At 42.6% G+C, this 10,471-nt stretch overlaps 1 protein-coding gene across 1 annotated transcript; it reads left to right on the top strand.

The window, feature by feature from the left end:
- The first annotated feature begins 6,573 nt into the window (after positions 1 to 6,573).
- scg2b (secretogranin II b) lies at positions 6,574 to 9,916 on the top strand. Its single transcript, XM_020595609.1, has 2 exons — positions 6,574 to 6,715; positions 7,220 to 9,916. The coding sequence occupies exon 2, from the start codon at positions 7,237 to 7,239 to the stop codon at positions 9,055 to 9,057; it is 1,821 nt and encodes a 606-aa protein (XP_020451265.1). The 5' UTR covers positions 6,574 to 6,715; positions 7,220 to 7,236; the 3' UTR covers positions 9,058 to 9,916.
- Positions 9,917 to 10,471: the final 555 nt, after the last annotated feature.

The raw sequence follows: 10,471 nt of genomic DNA on the forward strand, positions 1-10,471 counted from the left end.
TCGGTAATAAGTTTGAGCAGAGAAGCGAGGGAAGAAAGGCAGAGAGGGAGAATGGGAGAGGCAACCGATACGTGTGGCCAGTGACTCACCGATGCAGGGTATTTATAGCATCAGCAAATGGGGTGGGGTTGAGGAGCATGGGGGCAAGTGGTTTGGGAGGTGGCCAGAATAGCATCATCACAGTGCCAACATGGAGTGAGGGAGTGGTGAAAGGAGAGACAGAGACCGCAGAGATTAAGTACCTAAGAAGAAGGGGAGTGGGTGAACAAGAGGGATGGTGGGAGGGACGAATCACATTAGGAGAAAAAGTGGAGGAGAAGAGGAGAATGGGTGGATGAATGAGACCGCACGACTGAAAGATGAGACGACAAAAATAGAACAGCGTTTGCACGAGCAAGAATATATAGGAAGATCTCGCATAAAAAAGCAACTGTGCTGGGCGTGCCACACTGCAGAGACAACTGTTTGTTATAATATAGAGTAGGGAGCCTACATGTGGGCAAACATAACTCCACCGTGCACACATATTAGGTTTTTGGATGTGATAATAAACATCTCTATCTGTGCTTGAGCTGTGGTGTCACCAAAATATTTATAAATTCACTGGCTCACATTTGCAAGAACGCACGCTTCCCCTGCAGCCTCACATTCATGCACTGACCAGATGGAGTCATGCAGAGGAGGACAGGGAAAGGTGGCAGACTTTAAATGAAGCCAAAAATCATTTCGGTTGCCTAGACACTGCACATGAAGTGATCAAAATAAGGCTGTTACATGCACAGCCAATTAGGGAGGCAAAGAGGTTATTTGGAGCCTTACAACAACATGTAATCATGATAAGTTCAAAAATTATTTCTGTAAACGTGTACTATTATAATATAAATGAAAATGTATATTGTGATTCATTTTGCTCTATTCATTGACAGAATATCTTCATAAAAAAAAACCCCACTGCCTCTGCCTTTGGTGACGTCTGCCAGTGCGTCACACTGCAACCCTTCTACCACAAACACCAATCTGTGCACGTGTGTTCACGTACATATACAGAGAGTGAAAATAAAAAAGATAGAAGAACACAGTCAGTTTGTTAAAAAGAGATGAGTCAGACCAAGATGAACACTCGCAGCCATTATAGTAATACGTATAAGACAACAAAAGAAATGGAGATGGAGGGTAGTAATGATGACAGGACAATAAGGCAATGAGAGGTTAATGGGAGAAAGAATAGAAAAGGAAGTGAAACTAAAGATGCGTTCACAAAAGACTGAAAAAATGGGCAGTGGTTGTTGATATAATGAGCAGGTTTGTGATGATGGAGGCAGTCGGGTAGACGTGACTAAAGACTTCATTTTACAGGCATGGGATGGGGAATATAAACATATACCATATAAATATAAAATATGTCACCTATATTATATAAAAACATTCAAGTGACTCCCCATTTTCATTCCCACTCATTTCGTGTCCTCTCCTTAATGTGGTTTTGAGACATTTATATTTAATATGCAGGAGTTAAAGGAAGAGCATGGCATTGTGGGAAATACATTTATCCACTTTCTTTTCCAGAGTAAAATGAAAAGATCAACCCCACTCTCATGTTTGCACACTAAATATGTAGCAAACAGAAGCCAGCAGCCATTAGCTTAGCCTAGCATAACAGTGGAAATGGGGGAACTGGCTAGCTTGGCTAGAGAAAATAAAACTACATCAAAACTGTATGAAAATGACAATTTGCCACTTCATTTTGGGTCATTTTGTATTGACTAAATAAATGAGGCACAATGATTTCATAGAACATTTAGATGTATTGTCAGGCAGATTTTGTTGTCTTCAGGATAACCAGGCTAGCCCTCTCCCATTTCCAGTTTTTATGCTAAGCTAAGCAGCTTCAGGCTTCCAGCTCCAGCTAAGGTAAATGCTGCAGAGAAAGTGGGTGTGTGACACCACTGAAATCTCACCAATATATGAATATCACAAATGTCAAACTATTCCTGTATAATAAATTGAGAGATGGCCAGCGATAGAGGTGGAGTAGAGGCTTAGCTTTTGAACCTGGTCTCATTACTGCAGATCTATTAACTCACTCTCACAGGTCTTCTGCTGGATTCCTGTGGCATGACTTGGATACCTGCCCTTTTCAAAAAGGCTAAGTTTGTATAGAAGCTCCACCCTCATTCTTTTCGTTTTCCTCTCTCCACTCTTCCTTGCTAAAGACAGTACACTTTTCCTCTCCTTATTTCTGCTCCTCTGTCCTAATGGCTCTGCCAACATATCGCAGCTCTAATCAGCCACATCTCTGTTCCTTGCTGAAACCATCTGCCTCCTGAAGACAAGGACCACACTTTAAACACAATAATTGGAGCAAGGGGAGGGATAGGATGGATAGGTACAACAGAGGAGAAAAGTAATGAATGCAAGTCACTGAAAAAATTATTAAGAGACAAAGTGTCTAATGGAGGAGAGGAGGATACCAACCTCTGGGAATAAATGAAGGTGGAAGCAGATGAAACATTGTGAGGCAGTGTCACCATGGAGATGCTGGTTGAAAAGAAGAGGTGGCGAGCCATGACAACGCCATGCCATTCATCTCCCTAGCTCATGATGAGATGATGGGGGTGAAGAGGTGAGGAGGAAAATGAAAACAAGGGGGCGAGGGAAGGACGACATGCAGCCCTGCTGCCTTTCTCTCTCTTTTTTTACTTTCTTTTTAACACAAGCATGATATTTGTATATGTCTCTCAAGAAGAAATCCACAGCTGAAATGAAGTGTTTGCAACTCTCCCATCTTGGCTTTTGCTTAAACCATGGGCTCTTGAGCTGAGCATTAAAGCATAAAAGCAAGAATCCTCAACACACACACCTTTGAGGTGCAGCCTTGTTTCTTTGCAATTGGCTGTTAGTGGGTGCAGCCACATGAACATATGGGTGGGGGCTTTTCTGCCATTGTGATGCAAACAAGCCATTGTTGAGTTAATATCATTCGCTCCTCCACAGCTTTGACTGACACATGGGAAAACAGCTGCAGTGCCCCAGTGCGCTGCTGTGGGTTGACAGATGCAGTAGGAGGTGGGAGACGCTAGATGGTGGATATCATGCTGTCATCAAGGAGACAAAAATATGGTTTGGGGGGGCTAGAGGGGAAAGTGAGTCAAATTAGCTCTGACATATCAATTTTGACCTGGAAATTGCACTCACAGTACTGAGATTTGGGGACTGAATATGCAATAAAATTAATTCTACAGATCTGCCACTGTATTTTTAAACTGTTTTTTTTTTTACTTTATAATGTATTTATGTTCTGTAATTAATTTAACTGTATAGCTCCTTGCATGCCTCATTTGTTGCTGTGAATTCATGATTTGGCTAAAGCAACACTTCAATTTGCCTTTGGAATTAAGAAAGTATATGTACTGTATCACTCCATCTGTCTATCTATGGCCGTACCTGTAAGAACAGAACAATGCAGAATAAAGCCAAAATGTGCTCATTTTTAAGAGATGAGAAAGACATTACATTTTACAACCAGATAAAAAGCATTAAACCTTATGTTTATTAAGGCATTTTGAACAGTAGTGCACAGCTCTCCTTCAGGTTAGAGGATGTAAGCTACATACAGCAAGTGAAATACAGTAGGAAGCCATTTATAACCACACTGACAGAGCAGACCATTGTGGCTGACCTTTAAAAAAAAATTTAATAATAATAATAGACAAGATACAGACTCAGTGAACATAATGGTAACAGTTTACCTTAGACAAACTGTGCACTCTATGACAGCAGGAAACACTGCTGCATTTCTTCCAAACTGCAGGCATTAAAAATATTAGAGAGATTTCATAATAAAAGCTACTACAAACTTTAAGACCTTTGCCCCAACATGCACCTTATTTACTATGTATACCATTTATATACAGTATACAACTGCATATGAAACAGAGGACAACTCAAAATTGTTGTATTTTGCAACATTAAAACACGTATAAGGTGCCACAGTAAACTGACAGGTGGGTAAGTGGATGGATAGATAGAAATGTAAAACAGAAGAAAAGTGAAAGTGACACTAGAACTGTTAATGTAATTACTATAATTTTCTAACCTCCCTACTATAATTCATGTCAATAATAGAGAGAAAAGGGAAACAGCACTAACAGTCACTGGAAATCCTCCTCTTGTTTTCCTTGTCTAAAGTAACTGTGTGGGTCTGTGTGGAACAATGCACACAGACAGCGCTTCACAAGCCCAAGAGAGGAATCACAGATTTAGACAGTGGATCTTTCTCCACCAGGAACCTACTGGGATTTGAGATGAAAAACGTCTGAGCCGTCACTCAGAATCATCACATTTCCCGGGGGGCTGATATGACAACAGATACAGAGGCAAGCAGACGGAAATTTAGACTATAGCTGAAAGATACTTTGCAAATAAGATACAGCTTAATAAAATGGTTGAGGTTTTGTTATAGCAGTCAAAGTGTACATTTTATTACCATAATGAAATAAAAGGGTAGCCATTATGTGACTTTTCATGCTGTTCTCCAACATACACCGAGGTAACACACCAGATATTCAGCGGTTTCCTCCTTTACCTTGACTTTTTCCAAATTGATTCATTGCTTATACACTAAAGAAGTACATTAAACTCAATTTGTTTGTTTGTTGTGGTACATAATCCCTTACCCACACACATCACAGCAGCCATCTATTTTTAGCACTGTGGCAAGGAAAAGCATCTGAGCATCGCTGGCTCATTTGCTATAAACAAAATATCAAAAACTCTCAGTCTTCATGTCCACACCAATATGTCAGTGCCCTGCCAATTCAATAAGGTGAATGTTTGCATTTATTTTTATATAGCTGCTCTGTGCCTGTTCACTTTGCCTGTGAGTTGTGACCTGGGCGGCTGCTGTCCCTCAGGGAGGAGGCTGTTTGTGAATGGAGAGATGTGACGTCAGAGGAGTGATGCTGCGGGATTATACAACACAGCTTCCAAACAACACCAGGACTCTCGGCTCTCTCTTTCTCCATCACTCTCTTGATCTCTGATTCAGTTATTTTCCCTCCCCCCTGACTCTTTATCATGCACAAGCACACCACACTTAAACAAGCCAGCAGACACAGCAGCAGCCAGGCAGATGGATGTGTCTTTTAACATCAGGAGGCTCTCTGTGGCTCTTCAGCACCTTGAGAGCAGGCAACCGACTCAACATACACAAGTAAAAAACACTTCCAACCTTGCCAGTTACTGCTACGTGATGATGACACACTGCAGCACGGAAAGTGAAGTGAAAGGATTAAGTAGGCTTTTCTTTTTGTTATCTTTTTACTGGTTTAATAGGCATAAAAGGGAACAACATGGAATAAATAAGGAGCATGTTGGATACATTTACTGTAGATGTGCAATGAAAATGAGGGGGCAGCCAGAGCAAGGCTGAAATGGAAGAGCACTTATGTTTATGGGGTGGCAGAGGACACTGAGGTGAAGAGTTAGAACCACTTTAGAAGGTATGAAGAAGACTTGTGGTGTTGCTGGAGCCTCAGTGAGGATAGAATTATCCTAATGTATCTGACTCACCATTTGGTGGGCTTGTAAGATAGACACCAACAAAGACTTGAACACGTAAAGCATGAAACAGGTGTACTGGAATGTATTGTTAGACTACATTTAATTTAAATAAAGTTGTTCCTTTTACAGCAATAAACGAGATTAGCAGGGTCTGTGGATCTGAAGCTTTAGAAAAAAAACTGAGAAATAAGTGCAAAAACATAAGGTGGCGTCATTTTCAGATCAGTTCCTCCACAAAGAGAAATTACACAGAGACAGAATGAATATGGCGTCTGGATATTTGTGAGTCGGCTCCGTGGTGAGATGTAGTTCGCCCTTAAACTTAGGTGAGCAGGTGATACTCAGAATATATGATTAAGACAGTGTTGTTTTTCTCTGGCTCATACGTGGTAAAATAAGTGTTTATTAAGGATCTTCATCTCAAAGCACTGTCATTACCCATCCGTGACCTTTCATGTGCAGGTGCCGTGTTGTATCTTCTGTCTTGTCGACCGGAGCCTGGCCCCCAGCCGGCAGGAGGGTGTTTATCATCGTCTCTGTTAACTGCGACAACAACTCCGCGGTGCTTTCAGCCAGTGAGTCATCGCTAGAGGGTTTAACTCCTCATATGCCAGAACGACGATCAGTGACGATGGAAGTGATGGGTAAAAACTCCATATTTCACATAACTAAAACGATCTTTTGCGAGCCCCGGGGGGAAAAGGAAATGCGTATTGCGCACATTTGAACTGTATTGTTAGGATAAAACTAGCTGGAAAGGAACATTTGGTGTTGAACTGCAATATGCTCATGCCAGTTGAACAGTTGACACATCTCGACGGATCACTATCCACATAAACATGTCACTCTGTGCGAGTCGTGCAGTAGCAGTCTTGAAGTCAGTTTTAATCTGCTTCCAGACTTTTAGCAGTGCAACAAACAGCATAGAGAGTTGTTTTAATATAAGCAAGTCTTTTGTATGCTACATTTATAAACCCGAATCATTTCTATGGATTTTCTAGGACCGACTATTGCGTGTGCTGTGCGATGACGCGGTGGTCAGGTGTGGCCTCATATAACCACGGGAGCTGTCCAAGTGCTGAAAACAGAGAACAACAGCGCTGCAGAGGAGATGCCATACACCTTCACTGCTGTGTGAGCTTTAGTGCCAAAGGTAAGACATGTATTTTCATATAGGCTCTAAATTGTGGTTTTGCTCTAATTAATATCTAAAAGTGTTCAATTAGAAGACTTCTTCTGTCGTAGCCTTTCGCAGATCTCGATACAGCGGAGTTATAGATGCGATGAAACGCATCCACAGCAGGCAGTGATTGCAATGGGTTGTTGTTTTAGTGAAATAAGGAGAAATTGTTGCGTTCTTTGAATTAAAGTTTATGTTGTTAAGAGGAAATCGGATGAGATCGCCAATAACAACGCGGGAGTGACTCATCCAGTGATGTCAATGTGCCTCCTTACGCACAGCATCATATTATTCAATTTGCAGAGCGGAATTCGCTGACAGGCATACAAAGCCTTATCAGAACAGACTCGTCGCGCGTATGCTCGTTGCTTTTGGCCAAAAATAACTGATAGAAACGTAATCCTCGTTTGCTAATTTTATTTTATTTTTTTTTTTTACAGTTGCTTCACTTATACTTTATCCTCTCTTCATTTGCAGGTAATCAATAGCCTATAATGCTGCATTTCCACCACAAGTTGCCCGCGGGGGGAGCCGTGGTCCTGCTCGCCTTCCTCCTCCATGGATACGCCGTGCAAGCTGCGTCGCTCCCCCGCCACTACAGGCTCCGAGGCGGGGAGAGTGAGGGGCAGCCGGCTGCTTACCCACCCAGCTCCGACATGATCAAAGCCCTGGAGTATATCGAGAACCTGAAACAGCGGAATGGGGGCCGACCTGAACCCGTGGATTACGACGAAGTGGACAAGTTCAGGGTCCTGCTCCAGCTCGCCTCGCAGCAAGACGAGGGTCCCGGCGACCGCCAGCCTGCCCCGGGCATGCAGAGGCAGGACATTACCGCTGAGCAGCTGATGAAAGCCTTGCTCAAATCTCTGCAGGATCAGACGGTGAAAGACGCGAAGCTCAGCTCCGCTGCGGCGCCCAGAAATGATCGCCGCACGCACAGGCACCGCACCAAAGACACTGAAGTCCCCGAAAGCGCACCGGCAGACTACGGTAATTTCCCAAGACCTCACAAGAAATACCCGCTGATGTTTGAGGATGAGGAGAATACAGACGCTTCAAAGCGGGCCACAGAGGATCTGGATGAGCAGTACACACCCCAGAGCCTGGCCAATTTACGCTCCATCTTTGAAGAGCTCGGGCGGATGCCCACAGTCGCCGGACAGAAGCGAGACGTGTTCGGGGACGATGGTGATGAGGAAGAAGACGGGTTCAGCCTGAGAAGCCAGGGCTACGAGGATGTGGCCGGAGGAGAGGAGTGGGTCCCCGTGGAGGAGAGAGAAGAGACGGAGGAGATGGTAAACGGGAGCCAAGAAGAAGTTGACAGGGCGCTGGGTGACCAGGAGGAAGCAGAGAAGGAGGAGGTGCGACGCCGGGCCAACCAGAACCAAGAGGATGCCGATGATGACACTAAGCTGGTAGATTACTACCTGTTAAAAGTCCTGGAGATGACCGACCAGACACAGAAGAGGGATAAGACCGGGGAGCAGAGAAAGAGACTGATCCGCCCGTCCATCGTAGATCCCCGGACAGTGAAGGAGCTGCTGGAGCTTTCACTGAAGCTCCACGTCCCTCCACAGGACCTTATCGATATGCTGCTCACACAGGAGCTCAGAAAACTCCACCGCGATCCCCAAACTTCAGCTCGCTACACGACCGGCCAAACCCCTAAAATCAGGTACTTCAACCGCAGACTACCACTAAAGAGCAAGACCGCCCCTGAGGACATGGACAGAGAGGACTTCTTAGACATCATCGGAGTGGAAACTATCAGTAACGAATATCCTGTTGTGCAAAGACCCCTGAAGACCTCTCCCTCCTCGGACAGAATTCCCGTGGTGTCCAACCCTGCTGCAAATGCAGGTCCAGTCAAAATCCCTCCTTCCTCGGGACGCAGAGAGAATCTCTTTTTATCAGAGCTCAACAAAATGCCCCTGAAACGCCAGACTGATGGTGATGATGATGAAGATAATGATGGTGACGTGGAAGACGAGGTGACGACCTACCTGGCAGCCAAAATTCTCACAGAGTACCCCAACACCATCAGTAAGCGGGACACCCAGGCGCAGCTGAAGGGGCAGTTCCCCTATGAGCTGTACGAGCGCGCCATGAAGGACTACTTGGGGCAAGCGGAAAACACGGAGAAGAGGCCAGTGGCCAAGAGAGAAACCGAGATGGCCACAGAGGAGAAAGCAATGCCCTTAGAGATGCAGGAGAAAGAGGAGGTTATGGCCAAGACCTCGGCTCCGCGGACCGTGAACGACGAGGAGGAGGAGGAGGAGAAGGAGCACCGTGAAAAAACAGTGGCTGGGATGTAGCCTGATCCCCAGCAAGACGCACGAAGTTATCAATATAGTATTTATACTGTTTAAAAAACAAAGTTTGGTGGACGTGATCTAGTTTACAAATTTCTATTATATGAACTATAGCTGGTATTACTAATATCACCCTAGGGAAAATGAACCATCTTAAATAATTAATACATAAAGTCCCTACTTGCTGCAAGTACATTTTAGAAATAGTGGTATCACAGGACATTAAAGGCACAAATGAATAAAAGGTTATCCTCCAAACACATTGAGTGTCAACCTGTTGTCACTCTCTTACTGCCAATTATTAACTAATCCCATTACAATAAAATCCAAGAAAATTTGTTTTGTGATGTTGTTAAAGGTTTGTTTACTTTGTGTTTGTAAACAGCAGAACCTATATTTTTCACTTATAATCAAAAGGGTAATGTTAAAAAAATAATAATAAAAGATTGTTTTTCATCTATGTCAAACTATTCAATTCCACATGAATATACATGTACGTTATAAAGTAAAATGCTGACTGGACCTTTACAAACAAACATGCAGTATAAAGACAGGAGTGCTTTAGCTATAGCATATGGAGTTTTCATTAGGGCAGTGTGCTGGGCTGAGAGCGAGTGTTGTTGTGACTCGTAATATATTCAGGGTTAGTAGATTTATTGTTACTATTATAGATAACTATTTCCAAGTCTAAGTATCAGACCATTGCCTGCCTTCCAACCCTTTCATACTGCGAAGCTCTGTATCGTTAGCCTACTAGTAGTTGTGCTATGTATGCTCATTTTTAAACCATTTTGTACATGTTCAATAACGTGTGATGAATCACAGATGAATAAAGCATCAGCTGTATTATTTTTCTTCTTTCCGAGTTGTGTTGCCTTATTAAAATTTGCACCATGCACCACAAGATAATCTAGGTTTATAATCAGGGGGAATAGTTTGAGGAAATAAAATATGACATTTAAATCATGTCGATCTTTTAGTAAACACCAAGTCCCTTGAGGTTTAGTGAACAGCTTTGAAAGCAAATGAATCATTCAAATAAACGATCACTGTAAAAACGATTAACCAAAGCAGACTGTTTATCAAAATTTTAATCATAAACTCCAACATTATACAACTAGCACGTAAATGCTTTTTAAAAGACTAATAGTTCCACAAAAAAAGTCATACAAATTAATCATATGGTAATTCATCATAATCTGTCTCATTCAAAATTACTTATGTGCTAGTAAAAAAGCAAAACATTTCAACCCCATAAAGCTAGTTTTCTGAAATATTAAATGGAGTTGTGTAGTACAATTTTTTTTTCCTACGGAACAAAACCACTCATTTCTAATATATTTATGCAAGTTTTAAAAAATAAATGCAAGGGATTTTAAAAGTCACTTCATCATTATGATTTTCATATCCTCCATTA

Source organism: Monopterus albus, unplaced genomic scaffold (assembly GCF_001952655.1).
Source record: "Monopterus albus unplaced genomic scaffold, M_albus_1.0 scaffold28.1, whole genome shotgun sequence".
Taxonomy (NCBI): domain Eukaryota; kingdom Metazoa; phylum Chordata; class Actinopteri; order Synbranchiformes; family Synbranchidae; genus Monopterus; species Monopterus albus.